The sequence below is a fragment of the Megalops cyprinoides genome, chromosome 4 (genome assembly GCF_013368585.1).
Source record: "Megalops cyprinoides isolate fMegCyp1 chromosome 4, fMegCyp1.pri, whole genome shotgun sequence".
In the NCBI taxonomy this organism is placed as follows: Eukaryota; Metazoa; Chordata; class Actinopteri; order Elopiformes; family Megalopidae; genus Megalops; species Megalops cyprinoides.
The window spans coordinates 20,368,322-20,389,908 of NC_050586.1; the positions used below are offsets into that span (position 1 = coordinate 20,368,322).

The 21,587-nt window shown below is 43.1% G+C and overlaps 1 protein-coding gene across 6 annotated transcripts in view; it reads left to right on the forward strand.

Moving 5' to 3' along the window:
* Positions 1-8,661: 8,661 nt before the first annotated feature.
* LOC118776256 (ankyrin-1-like) overlaps positions 8,662-21,587 on the forward strand; it is a 117,293-nt gene continuing 104,367 nt past the window's right edge. For all 6 annotated transcript variants that reach the window (XM_036526439.1, XM_036526442.1, XM_036526444.1 and 3 more), the window contains exon 1: positions 8,662-9,013. In XM_036526439.1, the coding sequence (XP_036382332.1) occupies positions 8,888-9,013 (126 nt within the window). In that variant the 5' untranslated portion in view covers positions 8,662-8,887. The remainder of the gene's footprint in view (positions 9,014-21,587) is intronic.

A 21,587-nucleotide genomic window follows, 5' to 3' on the forward strand; every position in this document is an offset into this window, starting at 1 on the left:
CCCTGCGGCACCGCTGACTGGAAGAGGGAGATGTGCTGCCCTCTGTGCTACTATACAACATTGTACTAGCATTGCTGTGATGTTGTCACAGCCTTGTGTTGGCTGTGCTCCTCCCGTTCTTTCCATTCCCAAGTGGCTGCAGTCACAAGGACCAGGTGCCATCTCAGCTTTTTCTCTACACATCATCCTTTCACTCCTTGTCCAATGAATTGGGTGGTTTTCTTCAGGATATGTAGAATTTTGATCCTTGGGGTCTAAAATACCTTTATTATAATTTGATTTATGTATTCTTTGTGACTACAACAGTTTTACTCTAGTAAATAAAATATTTATAACGGTAATCAACGGTAGCACAATTATAGTTCAGTTATTATCTTTAATGTCTTTACAACAGTTTAAGCAAGTATATTTAAGCTATGGATAGCACGTGTCATAAGCTTAGGTTCCTTTGCGCGACTGTGAGTTAATGATTTTCATTGCAATTGACTTCCCTCTGCCGCATTTTTCCTGTTATGGAAGTGCCTCCAAATACCAGTAGGGGGAGCACGTAACTTTACGTTCTTTTGGCAAGAATCCAGGCGTGAGAGCTAAGGAGAGACAGAGATATATTAGGTTCAGCTTGAGCGCAATGTGCTATGTCCGTAAGTTTTTTGTTGTATCTTCGGCAGTGTCTTTCGTACGTTTAACTGACAGCTAAACTCAAAGTATTGTGTAAGAATCATAAAATAACGGCCGCTGATATTCATATAATATTTGATTGTATACCAAAGTCTGATATTACAATATGTGTTTTTAAAGGCAAGGGCAAAGCCCAGGTTTAAAGGACTGTTTATGCTTTGCGGGTGGTAAATTTCTACCAAAATGTGCATGGGATTTGCTAACCTGTCGTTATTGGTTAAACAGGTTATTTATCCCTGCTTTTCAGGGATATCGACGAAGAAATCGGGAGAAAGCGCTAAAACTGGGAAGGTATTCGTCACCTGAGTCCACTATCCGGTCAGATTTACTAATGCCGATAATATGTGCAAGCTTCATATTTGCACTGAAATACTACGACCCTTGAAAAGCAGACTTTCACGTTTGCAGTTGGCGCAGTCTTAAATCATTATTTTCTAAACAACGAAAAATTGAAAGCTGCCTTGCGACTTGTCTTTTTATGAAACATGTATCTCACCAAATAGATATATTGGAGAAGAAATGAAAACCTATACCGCTTGTTGCGTTTCCTTACTTGGTCCATCCTGCCCCGTACTGTTTAACTCTGGATTTCCGTGGCAATTACGAGCAGTCTATATTTTCGCCGGGTTTCACGTTATCAGCTCGGTAGTTTACCTACATTTAACTTGTTCTGTAAGCACCTGTTAGTCTATCCAAGACACGGCCATGGTATTTCTTTAGGTTGACCACCGTCTGTATTGTTCCCCTCACCGTATGTACAGTAATACATCATTTATCGGTACCATTGTGGCATCTCTGTGCGTTGCGTTCAGCTTTTCCTCTTGTAATGCTGAGCTACTTTATTTTGTGCGTCATCATGTTTTAGGTTTTGCTTTCATATGCCATATTCTCCGTTTTAGTACAATTTTCTAATTACCCTCGGGAATCTTTTCATTTAGCGTGCGTTTTCACTTTGACCAGGTAACGTCATTTCCATTGTTGTTCTGTGATGTATGCACCGCCAACTGCCACAATAGTGTTTTGGCATTTTTGCATGTTTCATGTATATTAGGTAACCCCTCAGGCTAGATCAGTGTTTTTTGAAGAAACAAAATATAACTGTATTATAACCCCCCCCCCCCCCCCCCCAAAAAAAAAAAAAAACTGATAAACTGTGTCCACCACCACCACATCTGCCACTCTGCCTCCGTAATGTGTGAAATACTTCATATAATCTTTCTGTACACTGTCTTTTAATTTTATGTGACTGTTTACAGTGTCTTTTCAGTGTGGCTTGTTTTACTGTCTGTATTGTTTTTGCTGCAGTAGCTAGCTGTCTAATCAAAATTTGCTGCACTGATGCATGCCATTCAAAAACGGAATGCTGAACATACCAAAGGCTTCAGTAGTATGTTGTTAAAGAGTATTTTATCAGAATAGGTGAGAAATATGAACAATATCTATTGATACTTGTCTTAAGTGACACATTCATCATGTAAAAACATTGTATGCAGGCGTTTGCATCATTTACTGTAGGCATTTTGTTCAGTTGCTGTATTGAAGTCATATACTACTGATACAGATGCAGTATGTCAGGATCCCTCCCTGGTGCTGTACTCCTGAATGCTAGATAACAGACATCACCAAATGCACTGAATAAAATTGTTATGCCAGCTGGAAATATTGAATTTTCATTTAAGTCTTAATTGTTCTTTTCATTACCTGTGCTAGTTGTCTGTAAATGTCAGTACAAGGGAACCACACTATTGGACAAAGGAGACACAGTACTGCTGCAGTATGTTGTGTAGGGATTAACTCCTCTTTCAGGTATTCATTCACAGGTAAACCCTAGTCATAAAATTAAAGCTGAGTGAAATGTGATTATGCATAAGTAGTAAATTAGTTTTTGTATGTTTATTATTTTGTCATGTACTGGTCTTGTAAAAAGATTGATCCAAAACAATCTCGCTTTTCATGTGTTTGCGTATTTGATGGGAAGTATTACTAAATTCCTACCAGTTAGTGAAAATGTTAATTGAGTACAGACTATCACCAAAGTGTATTTTGTTTCCTGACATTTCTAATGCACAGTGTCACTGTTGACCGCAGCCATCTTTGCTCAATTGGTTAGAGATGATGAAAAGGTCAGTCCTCAGCAATAAATCTAGAGCTGTAAAGCAGCATTTACCAATCATAAAGCACACCAGTGATACATGGGTCAGAGTGGAAGCTGTGTTCATTAAAAAATCAATCATCAGCTTTCCTGTGAGTAACAGGGACATACGCCCCCTCCCCTGTGTCCTTTAGACCGTGCCTTTTGTGAGCCACATCAGGGAGCTTGTGCTCTATTCTTGTGAGTTGCAACAGAGTCAGGCCAACCAAACTTGACAGATCTGAACAGCCGTTACACAGAGCTGCTGTGGATTTAATTGGCCCCTCGAAAAAGATCATCTGTCACACCTGGCAGTCCTGGAGGTGATGTTGATCCCAGTTCACAGCGGTCACATGGGAGGGTGTCACGGAGTGTATCTTAATTAAGTCCTCAGATCCTCCAAGTTCTCTCCATGTTTTAATCAGCTGCTGATTGGCAGGTGTCTAAGGCAGTGCACAGGTCTGCCTTTGGCATGCAGAGAGCTGCCAATGAGACAGCTTTTGACTTTGATGCAGTCCAGTGGTGAAGACAGACTGTCAAGCATGTTTGTGTGTGGGAAGGTTCTGCTGAGCGGCACCTGTGTTTTAAGAGGGTTAGTGGAGCGGTAAACACGTTGGCAGGGGCCCGTCATCATGGTGAAGAGGGCAGCTGTGTGTGTTTGAGTCATGCCCAGGACACACAACCTGTCTCTTTCATGCTTAGCTGTGACTAAGGTGCAGGCGTGGAGTGGAGTGGAGGCTGAGTGAAAGGGTGAGAGGAATAGAGAAACAGGGATAGAAGCAAATAGTATTATATCTCATAGTTATTAAAACAAACTGCTTGCTGTAAAAGCTCTACACTATATATGATAAGATGATACGAAGTAGTCGCTGGTTAGTTCTAACAGAGCTACAGTAATATTGACACTTTGAGCATTTTAAACACAAAATGTGATTATCATCAAGATATCTTAGCGCTCTTAAACATGTAACTGACCTAACTGTCACTGTGGAACAAGAAGCCCCATTCCTGCAAAAGTGATTTAGGCAGATTTGAAAATCAAATTGGGTGGAAGGTTTTAAATGTGTTGATTTGGTGGCACAATCTTATGGTCTTCATCCTAAAGTGTATTTTTGGCACAGAAGTAAGGCATGGGAATCCAAGCACAGTGTTAAGAGTTGAGTGAAAGCCTATTGGAGAGAAAGACAGAGCTTCAGTTTACAGTGTAGCGTGAACATAGCCTTTGAAATCAGAGTGTACAGCAAACGGGTGGATGGCAGCAAGAGTAAACTTCACAGATACCTTGTCACAGCACTTTTCCCTTTGTCTCACTCCCTAATTACTTGCCTCATGGCTACAAAACACAGACATCAATATACCAACGTTCACCATCTTCAGTCTCACTTCAACCATCTGGCGTAATATTTCTGAATCATTATCCTTTAGCGCCTGTGAATGTTATATCAACAGAAGCAGCCCAACTACAAGAATGCCAATTACAATTCAAACATATTTGTATGGCATAAATTGGAATTGGAACAGACCTGATATAGCTGAAGGCAAATTGGGATTGCCTTCAGAGGGAAAGAAATGAATTGATGTTTATAATATGCAGTTCACTACCAGAGTGACTCCGTACATATGATGCTGCTTCTGGTGAGATGAATGGGTTGCCTGGTTGCCTGTGGTCAGCTTCAGCTGCTATATATTTGAAAATGATATAGGCCTGCTCCTGGAATTCAGGATTGCAGGCTTAATGTATTACCATACCTCACAGTCTCTTTGGAGAGGAGCTGCCTGGAGACTAGTGTATTAGGTCAGCTTCCTTTCAAATGAAAATGCATTGCTAATTAGTTTGCATGTGAAAAATATAAATCTGTTGATATCCATCAGGGTTTGTATTTGTTGGTACCGTTTAGTTTATTCCCTACTTGAAAATGAAACAGCAGCTTCCCATACAACTTTGAGGCTACATATACTGCCATATTTGTGCCGAGTTGTAGCATTCTATCCAACCTATATTGCCTCTTCTCTGTTCGTTGATACACTGAATACGTTTTGAGTTGCACACTGTTAGAAGCATTTGTCATTGACTTACAGCAAAAATATAACATGATGTAGGCAACGGTAAAGTCTGGTACTAAACAGAGTCCTGTGGACCTTGACAGAGATACAGTACAGTAATCCATTTTAGGACCACCTGTGTATGCTCCTCCATAGGCAAATGGCATGAAGCTGTGAATTTAGTGAACTTAGTGAGCTGTTTTTTGCGTTGTACTTTCCTGACTAGCATTTTAGTATTTAGTACCATTACTAATTATTTGCTTTAATGCTGCCTAGTTAATTTGTTGTTTATCATATGGCAACATTTTCATGAGCTCAGCATCAACTAAAAGACTAGTATTCACACTATCTTGTTTTTGAATGTGCAATACAATCACAGCATACTACATACATATTGGAAACTAAAAGCTATGATGTAAACATTTTAATCAGGTAAATCTGATTACTACCTAGTTGGCTGTATTAAAAATATATATATATTGAAATGTACATTCAGTGAACATACTATTAATAGCAACTATATTGCTATAGTTTTGTAAAAAAAAAAAAAAAATTGATTTTATGTTTCCAATGGGTGTAATTTTGATTATAAGTCAGGTTAGTGAGAAGAAATGGCCTGATGATGCTGTCACTGTTTGAGTGCTACTCAGTAGGTAGTGAGGGCAGCAGCTAGCGATTGTGATTATGATCATACAAAGTGGAATACAGGCTGGCCATGGCTAATGCATTGCAAAGATCTAATCTCAGATCTCAAAGTCCAATGTTCTGTGTTTCTCATAGGGGAAATATTTGACTTAAGAGTACATGAATGCATTGTTTATAAGAACTGATAATATTCTATTCATAATCACAGCTTAAAATGTACATTTTCAGAATACGATAGAGTTCATATTGAACATCTAAACTGGTCATATAATCCATGTAGCTGGAGTAAAAATTAACAATTCTTTGAAGAAAATGCCTCAGAACTGTTTGTATTAGTATTCATATTAGGTTTCTTCTTTATATTACTATATTACTCTTATTGATAAATATGATATATTCCTTTACAGTGTAATCAATCTTTTTGTAAAATTGTCTCGTAATAGTCAATGTCATAGGTATTTTCAAGAGCTGTTGTGTTATGGCATTAAAAATATTCATTTTAAGTGCCATCTAAGCTTATGGGAGCTTGTAATTGAGACAGTTCCAATTTTTCAAGCTCAGCTGTCCAGATTTGTCCAGATGGCTTTTGCAAAGTCGTATAGCTCTTATGACAGGCATATGCGTTTGATGTTTGACATAAAATAAATTTGGCCTTGAATCCATTGTAAGCAAACTACAGTTGCAAGGTCTAATATGAATGTAAATCAGGCAGTTTAATCTTTGTTCCTTTGCACAAATCTGAAGGTGAGAACTAGTCTAGTGAAGACAAACATTTTAACAGTTTTCAGGGTTAACTTCAAAGGCAAAGGCGTTCTTCTTCAGGAACACAAGTGCTTTTTATGGTCGTTTTGTGTTTTAAACAAGACCTAACTTCACTGACAAACTGCACTTATCAAAAATGTGAAAGATAGTGGGAAAAAATGACAGGTGGCCATACCGCAATGTAGTGCACGCTATGTGTTTAGACCTCAGGCTTCATTAGGCAGCGTCAGATTGTTGCTGGAATGCTTAAAACAAGCAAGCAAGCCTCAGATGGTGCTCTGCTCTGGCTGTTCATCACATGATATGCATGAAATCCACATCTTGCTTGACAAAAGAGTAGCTCTGTGGAATAAACAGTGATGTCATGTCATCAACCTGTGACCTGGTACATTTATTCAGTGCAGGTGTTTGGAGACCAACCAATAATTTCAAAGCTTGTTCTGGTATCTTAGTCTTCCACATTATTCCAGTGTCCCATTGACATGATTTTAAACACAATGTAATCCTATTCAAACTATATTTTTAATCCCATTCTAACCTCAGTCTAGCCATTTTTATGCATATTCTATTCACATTCAGACCTCATCCTAATCAGCCTAGCCGGTGTCATATTTTTTAATGAAATGTTCATCTTAAAATTAAGCCGCAGGTTTCAATTTTGTGTCTCACTTATGCTCATCTTACTACAAAATTGCAAATGAAGAAATTAATTTATTCCCCATTAGGAGAGATATGATAATGGGAGAGAGGGCCAGAGAGGAAAGAAATTTCTGTTTGCGTCAGAGCAGGTAAATATATCTGTGGGTATTTGGTAAAACACTGCCCTATAAATCAACCTAAACAACGCATATCAACACAAATAAACATGACTGGGAGGTGTATTCCGTACCCCCGCTGCAAGCAGAAGGCAGTAAACAATGGAGCGCGCCAATATGCTGCACCAAAACTGACTTTAATCAGATCTGGGGATGCCTCTGCAGGCTGGGGAAGACTAGAGAAACAGAGAGAGATAGAGAGAGCAGCAGGGTGAGACTTCTCTGTGATGTAACTCAGATTTCATTTTTTTTTTTCCTTTGTGCTAGCTTCTGTCACAGTGTAAGTGATGCTAGCAATCAGAGCCACTGCTCACAGACCTCTGCAACAGATATGAGAGTGAATGAGAGTAAGCCCAAAATGATTTGAGCTGTGACAATTTGCTGCTCCCCCCTCTTCTTACTCCTCTTCTTCAGTTATTTCCCTCTCTTTCTTTCTCACTCTGTCTCGTTCTCTCTCTCTCTCCCGTGCTTGTTTATAGGCTCTGAAATGAGCAGTGAATGAGAGAGAGAGAGAGAGAAAGAGAGAGAGAGAGAGAGGGAGCGTATGTGACTGAGCGAGCGTGAGAGAGAGGGAGAGAGAGGGAGAGAGAGAGACGTTAAAGGATTTTTTGCCTGCATCAGCAGCACTGCAGAGGGAGGGAAGCAATAGAGAGGGAGGGAGAGAGAGAGAGCGAACAAGAGAGATATCGCAATACCAGCTAACAAGTCGATTGCGCTCTCTCTCTCTCCACGTGCTGCTCACACATACACACACACATACACACACGCGCACACACACACACAGGCGCACAAACACCAACCAATGGCAGCAGCATCGCCTCTCTGCTGTCCTGAAGGATCCCAGGCAGAGCGCGAGTGAGACAGAGAAAGGGAGGGAGCGAGCCGGGGCTGGCAGAAGGCAGGTACATTAGTGCTGCAAAACCCTGAGCCTGAGGAGGCTGTATTACTGCACACTGCAGGTCCTGATCTCACCCTCCACAATGCCTGAAGAGTAGGAAAGAGAGAGAAGCAGAGAGAAAAAGAGAAGTGACCAGTGCATGTGAGGGCTTTTGTTAAGTGTATGTTTTGGTGTTTTGTTTTTGTTTTTTTTTTGTTTTTTTATTTTAACCTTGACTGTGACTGAAATGTGACTGAAGTGAGTCAGAATGGCTCTTGTGCATACAGCCTGTGTCCAACACCAGAGCACCAGCCCAAACCTCCACTGGAATATCATCGCCCCTCTGCACTGTTAAAAACACTGAAGAGGAGGGGGAGGCGGGGGGCACCGATAAGAGGATTTGCGTGTGCCAGACCATCAAAGAATAAGAAGAAAGGGAAGCGCGCTGAACGAAGCGGAGTACTGGGAGATTTGATTTGACTTTTCAGCCAGTGATCCCTCTTTTCATTTCTCCCTTCTTCCCTGTGAGGAGAGGAGTCGTTGCGGACGGCTGCAAGAGAGGGGAGAGAGAGACTGAGACACGAGAGAAGCCGCCGTACCCTGCCCAGCCCCCAGTTCCACGCCAGGAGTGAGAGAGTGGCAGCGGAGGGGAGAGCGGCGAGTAGCAGAGAGGGGGACTGAGAGAGGGGACGCAGAGAGAGAGAGAGAGAGAGAGAGAGAGAGAGAGAGAGAGAGAGAGAGAGGGACTCGGAGCCAGCCAGCGAAGGGAAGGTGAGCTGCAGCGTCCCCACAGCGGACAGCCTGGGACTGACGGCGTAGGGGGAGGCGGTTGATGAGTAGCCTCTCTCGCGCGCCCGGGCTGTTTGGGAGCACACAGCGCCAGCTCACAGGGCCCCCCCCAGCGCTGCAGCTACTCACTCCGGCGACGGCAGCACCATGGCGCAAGCCGCCAAGCACCTTCGCAAGAACAAGGATTTAGAAGCTCTCGCCGAGCAGGAGCGGAAGGAGAAGGAGGAGGAGAAGAATAAGAAGAGGAACCGATCCCGAGACCGCAAACGCAAGGTAAGGGGAGGGAGGGGGGGGGGGGGGGGGTGACGGGGGGCAGATCTGTGGCAAGCCGATGAGAAAGGGAGAGGGCAAAACAGACCCCCCCCCTTTCTCATGAAGGGCTGACCAGGGGGTGTTGGGACATTTAACACACAGATGAGCACTCAGGTTTGTGCCTCTACACACGCACACACACATATACACACACGCACATACAGGTGCACTGCATACTCAAATTCTCAAACACAGTTACTGTGTATAAACATACACTCACACATGTCTATGTGTGTTTGGGGTTTGAGGGGGGTTAAAGACAGGCAATTAAGAAGCCCTCCCATCCTCAGAACTCTTTTAATCATATGTGATTAATCTGTGAGGTTCTCTCAAAGGTTCAGGGATTTCACCCGCTTGTACTGTCTCTGGGGTCCTGTTTAAAGTGTAGCTTTATTGAGCATCCTGTGCCCAATCTGTCTGTTGTTTTCCTCTTGTTTTTTTTTTTTTTTTTTTTTTTTGCTGCGGCGCATTCCGCAAAGGGCAGTTTTACAGCCACTCTGTGAGATGATGGCTGAGGCTGCCGGGAACTGCGAGAGGAAATATTCAATCACCAGCACCCCCCTCCTTTCTCCCAATCTGCTTCTGCTCGTCCCTCCAGAGCCATTTTAATCAAAGCTGAGGTATACCTTCAGCCTTGAGAACAATGCGCTCTCATTACCTGCCAGGCGCCTCAGCAGACCGGAGCTGAACTGCAGGTGCAGTGTCCCAGCCCTCGGCTCCGAAATATGATCACAATAGGCAGGGTCCATTATAGCCATCACATTCACTTTCCTCCTGGAACTTAAAAAGTGCATTTTCACCCTGCCCCTTGACTTACTGGCACAGTGGCAGGGGGGCAGGAGAGAGAGAGATAAAGGAAGGAAGTGAAGGTATGAATAAGACTTACATCAGTAACTGTTTCACTTAATTACTGGTGGCAGGAGACGATATAGTCGGAAAACCCTGAACGTGCAAAATGCCGCATATTTATCACACATGGGACGGAATCTAGATGATTTATTCATTGGTTTTTGTTTGTACAGAAGGAAGCACACAAGCGTTGGGGAATACGGTACCTCATCCTCTCGCTATTGGCTACAAACCCCTGCATTGACTGCTCATTTGTAGTACCTGTCAGCCCGCCGTTTATCAATGATCTGAACACATGAACAGCATTACACGCGCTGTGTGGCTGCACCAGCTCGCTGGGGCTGCGGGAAGCAGGCGGGGGTGAGACTGAGGAACGGAGGAGGGGGGGAGGGGAGCGTGCTGCTGAGTCAGAGACTACCTGGGGTGGCAGGTAGGAGGGCCTGACGTGGCTGTGCTCCGTGTCACCTGGCTCCCCTTCACCTTGCCTGAGATTGCTGTAGCACTTCCAGCCGTACTCCCAGCTCCTGCTGTCCTAAGAGCACTCTCAGCAGCTGCTGTATCACAGCCTTCCCTCTCCTTACAATAGGCCACACCGTACGTCCGGCAGCTATATAAAGCATGATGCTCTGCTTTTGAAACCTACAAAGAGAATGTGAATTAAAACTGACTGGAGGACTGTGCAGAAGTCAAGTAAATAGGGCCGGGGAAGTGTGTCTTCAGTAGCAACAGGCGCTTGTCCTCTTACTGTAACCAGAGCTGATTCTGCTGGGAGTGAGAGAGAGGTTGCACCTACGTATGTGAGCTCTGCTTTCACCCCACCAGAAACACACACTTCAGAGTAAATCACATGAACAGTGCAACACTTGATCAGCATGTCAGGGAGCCCAAGTGTAAGCAGAGGCAGTGGTGTCGTTCCAAGGTAGCGCCGTGCTACACAGCACAGACCCAATGCACTGCACCTAGTAATTGGAGCCTAGATGTTGCCAATGCACTCTGCCTTTGATTGAAAATGTATGATTTCAAGGTTTCTGATGTCATTGACGTAACTTTCTGGATTGAGTCTGTTAAGTAAGGTTTCTGTTTCCCCCTCCTTCGTCAGCTTAAAGGCTATTTTGGTTTCTGGAGCAGATGTGTCCATGAGGGGGGAGTTCTCTCTTTTTTGGGTGTCTACATTGAACTGTCACTACTTCTTTGTCCCTTTTACTAAGAATCCAAAATCCTCATTGTCTGTGTTCCAAGAGGTTATCTCTTGAGGTGCCTGTAGTTGTGTTTCTTTTCCATTAACAGTAATACCTTAAAAGCAGTAGGGGTGATTCTGACATTAGATTGTGATCAGGGTGCAACGCCAATTATCATGTTGATAGATTGATGTATTGATCACTGAATGCATTGAATGTAATTGACAGATTGTTACATTTGAGTGGAGATCTTTGTTGGAGCACGTAGTTTTTTATTTTGTGCTCCCATACATCGGGTCACCAGTTAACACTTGTTTTCAATGGTGTCCCATCTGCTGTACCTAAAATGGATCAGCTATTCCCTTTCCCAAGCGTCCCTGTCCTAGAACTGTGAATGAATGAAAAAGGGGAGGCCAGTCACTGTATACAAAGAGTCAGTTAGCAGATACTCACTGAGATTATACAGACAAAGCTAAACTACTCTAGGAAAATGAAACAGAGTGAGGGCAATGAAAACGGCTGTGTCTGTGAGCACATGCAACATGTTTTGACTTCTGTCCTTTTCAGAAAGTCCAGGGAACTGTGAGTGAAATTACCCTTAACTCACTGAGACACTTACCACCTACACACATTTAATTGGGCAGACATTCACTGTCATTTGACAGAACAGTCTGACAGCTGAAATTTTCCTTGCATTATTTATCTGGGGCCCAGTAATGACCTCACATAAACTTTCTGAAGGTGGCATATGTAGTTATTTTAGATTACTTCCAGACTTCATTTTGAAAAGACATCCTATCCTTCACCAAACTATAAAATAAGAACTGACAGGTTTCTTTTGATAATGATTGCCATTTTTCTAGTTTTCTAATGTTACGGTACGGTGTACGGTACGGTGTACGGAGAAGTGAGCAGGCAAAATTGAAAAAGATTCCTTAATTTGGGTCATCTTTATTTTGTAAAATCAATACTGCTGCATCTTTATCTGACTATATGTGACTCTTAAAAGGTATAACTATAATTATTTTGATATGCTTAAATAATGTAAATAAATAATGTCTTTAAAGGATAATCATTGTTGGTATATAATGTGCATTAGCTACAATGCATTGAAAATGTATGCATTTTAGTAATTTCATGATATACTTTTGGCTCAAGAACATTACCATGGCAACACTAAGAAGATTGTACCACAGTGATGGCCTTTAATGCAGAATAACTGAGAAAATGTATGCACATTAGCCAAGTAATAAAAAGCAGTGGGTGATTCACCCATTCAATGAATGCACAATTGACTTTTCTCATTACAGAACATAAAGACAAGTAGGTAAGGAGTAACCTCCTTGCAATTAGGGGCAGCCTGTGCATGCTTACTGGATCTCGTTTAAGCACATAACTGGCCGAACAAATCAGGTCTGACATACCACGTTAAAGTTAATTAGATTATATTAAAGTACATAGAAACCAATTTTTAGATGTATGTGGTGATATCGAGAGGTATATATATATATATATATATATATATATATACTACAAAAGGCAAGGGGCAGATTCATGAGGAACTGTTCTTCCCTGTATTTTATTTTGTTTTTATGTTATTTTATCCCTGGAAATGAGTCTATGAGTCTTCATTAATTGCAGTGCACAAAAAATGAGATGCAAAGTGGCTGTAGTTTTGATTTTGGATATAATATCTATAAATGTGTTTATATCATTATCTATAAAGCTAGCAGATTCCCTCATTCAGGGTTAGGTTTGTTGTTATGGTTTCACTTGTTATGGTCTGGAGACACTATTGCCAAACAGAGGATTCAGCCCAGTTTCCTGAAACATGTCAAGTATGAGGTCTAATTACATAATTGGTTCAATTAGCTTGATTAGTAATAAGTGGCTATATCTTCAAAGTTCTTAGTATTTTAAAAGGAAGCACATGTGATCTGGTGGAGTGTGGCTCTCTGAGAATTGCTTCAGGAAGGACATGGCTCTAGCATGTACACTTGGTATGTTCGTTCTTCATATTGGGTAATGCCGCATTCTCATTGAAACGCTACAGTGACTGGCATAACACCTCCTCCTGACAGTGGGATTGCACTCAGCTGTGGTGGCAAAGGGGGAGTCAGTACTGGTGGCAATAGCAGCAATGTTAGCAGTACAGGTAGCTGTCACATAGTTCAGTATATTCAGTGTTGGAGCAACATTTTTAAGAATGGTGAAGGGCTTTTTTCTTCTTCTCATCCTCTTTCTCTTTTTTCTTTCAGCCCATTTTTTTCCCAAAAAGAAATTCACTGGAGATGGGCAGTTATTCAAACAAAGATTAGAAAAAAGTAGCAAAACAGAACTCATCTGATAGACAGACCAACAGGCTCATGCGGCATACTGACTTACTTCATTTAGTGCTGTGGATCAGAAACCGCTCTGTGCTAAATTATTGGACTAAACTGGTGTGTGTATGTTTATGTTATCGCTCAAGTCACGTTAATGTAAAACTGCAGTTTTGTCTGATGGCAGCTCTGATGATGCAGAGAGTTGCAGCAGTGCTGGTGGCTTGCGGTGCTGCCCCTCATTGGCCCATTCTGGATGGGAGGGGGAGGGCCAGGGGAAAGAGGGGGAATGAAGACCAGCCCAAGGTCTTCTCCAACTCTGTACTTTCTACAGCTCGACTCACCAGCTGTTCTGTCCACAGGGTTCCTACTGCTGGTGTGTGTGTGTGTGTGTGTGTGTGCGTGTGTGATAACATCTAAGAACACAAACACTGACTTTTACAGCACTGTGCATCACTCAGCAATTAGCACAGAGGAGATTCACAGAGAGCTATATTGTCCAGTCAGTCATATAAGAATACAGTTTTTCATAGTGTTACCAAGTGCAGTCTAGAGGGGTAAATCACAAAGGAGTGAACCATAATGCCCTGCTGTTGTAAAGTTTAAAGTGAAGGATCCAGCACAGCCTGATCTAGCTCAGCCTGAGTATAGGAAAATGCAGCTCCTTGGACCAGGACCTTATAGGACCATAGGACCTCAATTCTTACTCAGATCAGTTTGTAGTTTGTTTACAGCTATTGATCTCCCCACAGTTTGGTCTTGGTGATTAAAGTATAGTTTGTGTGACAGTCATTTCCCAAGTAGATCCTACTGGAAACCTTTTAAAATGGATGACTCAGCAGAGCTTACATTAGTAATTCATATTTATTGGGGGGAATGATTTTTTTTAAAACAACCAGAGCACTTGGAAGCAGTGGCCGGCGTTGCTAGGAGGGGCGGGCAGCACTCTTTAATTAAACCGGAGCTGGAGAGCTCAAAGTGGTGGCCTGTTATGTGAATGGAGTGAATGGAGCCCCTTCCACAGAGCCATCGCGGGCAGCTCTAATTTATGTGCCAGTGGGGGCCCTTGTGCTCTTAACTGGGGCCGCGGCTCATTTGATTAAGGAGAATTGCTCCCTCTTTCAAAAGCACTCGTCGTGATTTGTTACAATAAAAAAGCCAGCTCCCATCAGTCAGGGCGGCGCGGAACTGTGGAACACCCCAGAGGGAGGGAGGCATTTTCCTGAGGGTTGGCAGCTCTGGATTCGCTGTGGGGCAGAAACAGAATAACAGGATGAGGTTCCCCCCTGAGTCTGATTCCAACCTATTTTCATGGTAATATTTCCAAACAGTCTCACGGTAATCCTCCTTTAACAATTTTCTTCTGAGCTGTGTCTGAGCTCTTGAATTGTAAAGAGATAGATGATAAGGGAGCGTGCAATTTAACAGACAGGTATTTTAAAAAAGCAAAAGTGTCCTGTTTGATTTTTCCTTTCCTTTGCTTGATTTTGCATCGGGAAAAGCCAACATGCCACAGTTGTCCCTTGTAAACTCCTGCTGAAATTGATTTCGAGGCACCAGAGGAGCAATATCAGCTTGACTCAATGTCCTTAGCATTGGCAAGCCTGTCTGTCAGCACAACAGGGTGAAGCCAAGGGAGAGAGACGATGATAATAATAAATTGGCTGGTAAAATTTCCCCTGACCCCAGGTTGAGTGAACTGATGGTGCTGTGGTGCCTCTTTTATTAAATATTTGACCAGGGGCAAGCGTATTCTATGATGACATTATGTTACCACTACAAAATGACGAAGAGGTGTAACAACAACTATAATGTACTGTATCCTTTCACTTTTCATTCATTCCAAACTGGTACGTGCCTTCTCCCTCTTTGCAAGCCACCCTGCAGTAGCATAGGTGTGTCAGATTTATAGAAGTGGTTGTTGACTCATATGCCGCTCCTGTTCCAATATATCATTTCACTGGCTGCGATTGGGTCCAATTTCCGCTCACCCAAAAAGCAGTAAAGCAGACTCTACCTCCCTAGAGGTAAATTTGTTGTTTTTTTTTCCACTCTGTCTTGCAGACGGCATCTTGAAATTTGTTACCGTCTTTATTATTCCTACTCTTGCTGCAGATAGACATCTCTGTTTGAAATAAACAGAAATAAACTGTTTGCTTAAATATTGTAAATGGGTACTTCGTGCTGCATTTTCTTGCCTCTTGCACTGACTAATGACTGCATCTTCTAAACACACTTTACATAGTTAGAGAGTACTATCCATTATGTGCGTCTCTCAGCACAGATCTTCAAATTTATATAAAAAAAATACATCTCTCATGTATTTGTTTGAATGGAGGAGGGGGAATTACTTTCCTTGGAATCATTGTGCTTGATATGGTGCTTTGCTCTGCCTACCTTGACTTCCTCCCGCAGTGACAGCAGCATAATGCACTTTGCAGCACTTGAGTTGTGCCTCTCATGTCTCTGAAAGGTGATAAGCTAAATAAATTGCAAAAAAGTCAAACGGACAGTGCTAACTAGATCTGCACAGCTGGTAGCGCCTTGTACCATCATGACAAAAACTGCACTTTCATATTATAGGTGAAGCAGATCATTTTCCTCTGCTGTATGTCAAACCGATCTCATAACATTCCGATTGTCTGTCAGACATAGAATTGTATTTATGGCACACTCTACCCCCAAAAAACACTGCACAGCAATATTGATGTTAATAGTCAATAGTGTCTCTGAATGATCCTCTGTAGATACTATGCTGAAACATACTCTTGAACATTCTCGTTACAGAAATGGCTTCCAACATGAAGCCATGTAACATCAGTGACAGTACAGCTGTATATTTTCAATTCTGCTTGTTTTCACATACTCTTTTCTGTCTGATTTCTCCATACAGGACAATTCAGCTTGTAATAGCCTATCATTTAAAGGGCACATCACAAATATGCATATATGTCTAATGCATATCTCTGTTCTTCTGCTGTCCCTTCCTCCACTTGAGTAAAGCCCTCTTGCTTGGCTGAGCACAATAATCTTGCCCCCCGATTGTAATTCTGATAGCACAGACTTACATAATAGACCTTAACAGGAATTGAGAGATCAAGCTGATTGAAACAGATCCTTGTCGAGGTCAGGAGAAAAAAATCCTCTGGTTGCACAACACTCACTATTCTTAAAAAAAAAATGTCTCAGTGTCTGCTTCTGGGAATGTGCTAGGACTCTGTTTCTGTCTTAATCTCTTTCTGTCTGTAATCTTGGTCTGAGAGAAAGAAAGAGAAGGCATCTTAGTTGCCTGTGTACGCATAGATGGTTCTGATCATCAGCAAAATGAAGCATTCTTTTTTAGTAAAAAAATACTTCTGGCTGTATCTGCTTAAATCAGTGCAGTGCAGTTTCTCAGTGATACCTGTGCTGATACTCTTAGCATGCACACTAATACGGTTCATTTGACCTCTATAGAGAGTGTGTTTTGGGGGAGCGGGTGGGCGGGGATGACAGAATGGGGAAAAATTGACGCTCAGCACAGCACCTTCCCTTTCCTCTTTCCTTTCATCAGTGCTTAAAGTTGAATCAGGGGTGGAGTATTTGTTAGAGCAGTGTGAATTTTTCATCTGAGTGCCTCTCATGAAGTGCAGCGCTGTACTGGCTAACTCAGCACCCGTAGGGACAGAGTGCACAGGATGGGACAGGGGAAAGGTTCGGTTTGTTCCAACCCTCCTCTCTCCCCCCAGCCACTGTGCTGCTGTGAGTGCTGTAGGAGCCTCTGTGCTTCTCCATAGCCTCTCAGCATCCCCCCCCCCCCCCCACCCGTCCGTTCAGCTGTCCACTCACGTATGCATCCTGATGTCTTTGAAATCAGCAGCTCACCTTCTCATGAGAGGGAATTTGGAATAGGGAGTTCCCAGGCTGGAGGCATTTGAAGCCCTGCAGGTGATCTTATCTATGGTCAGGCCTGCTCTCTCTCACTCTCTCTTTTTTCTGTCTGTCTTTCTCGTTCGTTTTTCATGTCACATACTCCAGGCAATACGTCCCACACGCACTTTAAAACACACACACACAAATACAAATGTAGATGCATACAAACAAGTACATAGAATCAAATACACACATGCTATACATCACGGCCACACACACATATACACACATACAAGCACACACACACATACACACAATATTTTTCATACTTAAGGCTTTCATAATGAAATACTAGGCTTGCATGTTATGAAATTAATTTTTGATAGATAGCTAAGTGCAAAGTCATAAAGTGCATCTCTGCTTAGGATGGTACATTTCCTATCAGTACAAGGCACTCATGCCCAAATCCTGACTCTGCAGGTGCCCTGAAACGAACCCTGGAGCCCTGATTCAATTACACCGGGAGCCCCAGGGATGAGGGCTGGGTGGAGTGGATATGGCAGTGCTGGGTGGCAGTGCTATGACTTTGGGGTACTGGAGCTCGGCTGCGCAACTCCAGGCAGATGGATAGGGAGGGAGGGGGGCTGGGAGGATGGGGAGGGGAGGAGCATGAACCCTCTGTGACACTGCACTCCCTCTGCCCTGAGAAAATGCAGTAGTCACATTAGCTTGATTTATTACATTCATCACACAGATGCTCATTTACTGTTGATACCTATATTTAATGACATCACCAAAGTATGGTCTCTGAATTCTTGTGCCATATTCATCAGCAAAACTAACACACAATGTGCTTTGTAATGCCACTCTGTATTTTCCTCAACTAGTGATTTGCTAATTTTATGCCTTCAAATAACTGATGTTTTTATGGGACATGTCAAAGAGATGCATAATTTTGCGTTTAATGGTGGTGGGAAGTTTTTGAATGTTGATCCAATCTGGACCAGTATTCAGTATAAGGATCAACTACCATTGATTTATCACTTTTAATGTGTTTTCCCACAGTTCTACTGTATGCAGTAAAGAAACTGACGTGTTGTTTGTTGTGACGTACATTACAGATTGAGCATTGTGTTTAATGTAGTTCTGGGGCGAGAGCTTGGGGAAATGCCTGGCAGCATGCCTGTGCTTTTGAACATTCTGCTATACAGTGCATGTCAGGAATCAGAGGACTGCCCTCCGCTTCCGTGAGCTCCCAGTTGATTCCAGTTATCCGCCAGCTTCCGGGCCAGGACAGACTGTGCAGGGATTATTCACCTTCACATTCGCCGTCTTGCCCTTTGTCAAATCTTCAGCCTGCCAGCTGGGGTCCCTGGCTGACCGCAGAGTGTCCCCGTCAACAGTATCCATGGCACTGCGGAGCCTAGCACCCAGTGCAGGGGTCCGTTTTTCCTAGGGTTACCCGCCACACCGTGCTTCAGGGTCAACAGGCGATCACCTGACTGCCTTCAGTGGGCTGTGGACACCAATGTGCATCTGTACTGGAGTGGTGTAGGATGCACAGCTGGGCTTGGTTTGCGTATACAGTTACATAATTTAATGTGATAAGATCTGCATGGGCGTGTGCAGCGAGACTCCCCTGCGTGCATTGGAATGCTGCCTGAAGAACACCACGTGTGGTGTGTGTCTCCGCAGCGAATGGAGACAGTGCAGAAAGTTAGGTCTTAAAGGTTTATTTTAGTTAATGCCACAGTGTTTACTTGCCAAGCTGCAATCCACAAATATGATTGAAGCTACAGGGCAGGCTGTGCTCATGATTAGAGTTTTTGAGGACAGGAATTTACAGATTGAATTAAATCTGTTTACCCTAAACGAGATATTGACTTCTGTATGTTAAAGAAGCTTAGCGCAACATCTTTTAACCTGAGGCTGGTTTAAAGAGGGGATTTAACATTTAGCTCAGAGACTGTGGCTACAGTTGTTGCCTCTGACCCATGCATGCAAAAGAGTGTGTGTGTTTGTCCTTCACACTGAAGCTGACACTGAAATTTGGTTAACTTGTGTTATTGTAAAGTTACGGACAGAATATTTTGTTTTTGTAGTAAATCTGCTCTTTAAGTGTAACAAGATACATTCAAATGAATAACAGCAGACTTGCATTGCAAAAACTGTGGACATTTTGGCTTTATCCAGCAATACCCAGAAGTGTCACTGCAGAGAGCGGAAGGCTTTTGCTTAGCTTTCATGAAGCAATGTCACCCAAAATCTTTAAGCATCAGCTGTTGTGAGTGGACAAACATTGTAGAGTATCCCACAACATCACTCAATCCATAAATCGGCTTCTTCTATTCAACTACTTGTCAGAGGCATGACATATACGTAACCAGTGGTCAGATTACCCAGATGCTAGTGGGATACTATAAACCTGTCAGGGATAGCAGCTTAAGAACTGTATTAGAGGAAGAGGAAAGAAGACTAATCTGTTAATAGTGGCAGGGTCATAGTGATTGGGAGATGGGTCAAAGGTCATTTGGCTCAGTTACAATCCTGCAATTGATCTTATTGATTAACTGCTGTGCAGTTACCTCTCTTTGTTGTTCAATTTGTGGAACTGCTGGTGACAATTTCACATTCATTCTTTCATCGCATGTGTTTATAAAGATGAAAGAGGAAATTTGGTATAATTGTGATTAAGCTGTAAGTATTGCTGTAATCTGGGGACAAATGTTGCTTCAATTGAGTGTTGTTCAAGGGAGTGGTGTTAGCCTGATCTGCCACTGTTTCTCATTCAACCTGAATGGATACACTTCTGTTCTTTTGTGCCGGAAGTCACTCTGGATAAGAGCATTTCTACATGCATGTAATGTAATGTAAATGAAACTCACCTCAAGTGTGGCAGTAAAATAAAGCAAACATTGTGGATGTTTAGTAAAAACAACATAGCTCTGTTTGTCTCCTCTATGAAATGGGGGGGCATTAGAGGTGTCCATTGTGAAATGTGGAGTAAAGTTAGTTTAAGTCACTAAAAAATCGGTACCTCAAGACTCCCGGCGCAAGGCTGAACCCATTTCCATTCCGGACCATCCTGCCAAAGAAATGGCCATCAATACTGCCATCGACAGCTGATTGCTGCCCGGCCAAAGAGAAGACAGAGAGACAAGAGGGGGGTTATTTTAGTCCAGCGGGGCTGCCACCTGGACCAGATCTGAAGGTTGCGCTGTGACCGCTTCTCTGGAGCTCTAATTGGCACCCCTGTGCTTGTGTGTTTTTTGTGCAGAGATGAATGGGTGCGTGTCAGCCCCGGTTGGAGGGCGTCGAGCGTGTGCTTGCCACAGGGTGGGTGGGGGGGGGGGGGTTATTGCTGTCTAGGGAGGGTTGCAGTGTAACCTGATTGCTGATGGGCTGAACTCTGAGAGTCTTCTTGCGCAGATGTAAAGCTAAGTGCAGCACCTTCCCCCCAATGAATTCTGCCCTGCGCTGCGCCATTCGGTTTCTCTCCCCCCACCCTCCCATGCCTGAAAACAGAAGAGCTCCAGTGTGCCAAACGGCACAATATTTAGATGAAAGACCTTGTTACAGAGCAATTGGAGACTATGTAGTAGCACTGTGGTTTCTACTGTACACAGTCATTCTCATTCCTGCCCTTTCGTCCTTCTGCACCCAGTGTTATGGATTTAGATTAAAGAAACTGACTTGAGAGACAGAATGAGACCTGCAGGAGGAGGCTGAAGGAGGGAACTGAAAGATAATTAAGTATTATTCATCTTAACTACTAATGCACAGCTGTTAGGCAGTTGTTTAACTCACTATTTTTTAATCATTTGCAAGCTTTGGCAAGTTATACAGCAATTTAATTAGCTTTAACAAGAGCAGTCCTAATTGGATCGAAGAGAACGGGACACAGAGACAAAGGAGACTGGTTGTGTCTAAACAGAGACGAACTGCAGCAGCAGTTGGGTGAGGGTGGGAGAGAGAGCCCAGATGTGCCCTTCGGCGCAATATCATACATAAACACAGCACACTCGGTCAACACTACTCACAACCACGGTACGGTGAAACAACATACACGCGTCTTTCTTCCTCTCCCGCGCTCCAGCGGCCCTTAGTCAGCAGTCAGTGACAGGACCGCGCTCAGTGCTCCTGAGTCCTTGAGCAGAGAGCAGAAAGTGATTAGCACTGCCCCCTAGTGTTCAAACAGGAGGCAGTCCTCTCACATGAGCTGACATCATCCTTACAGTCTCCCCAGCCTGTCTCATTTTCTCTGTACTGCAGGTGTCTGGCCTCTGTGTCTCCTAGTGCAGCACCTCACACCCCTTGCCCTCCTTTGCACCCAGC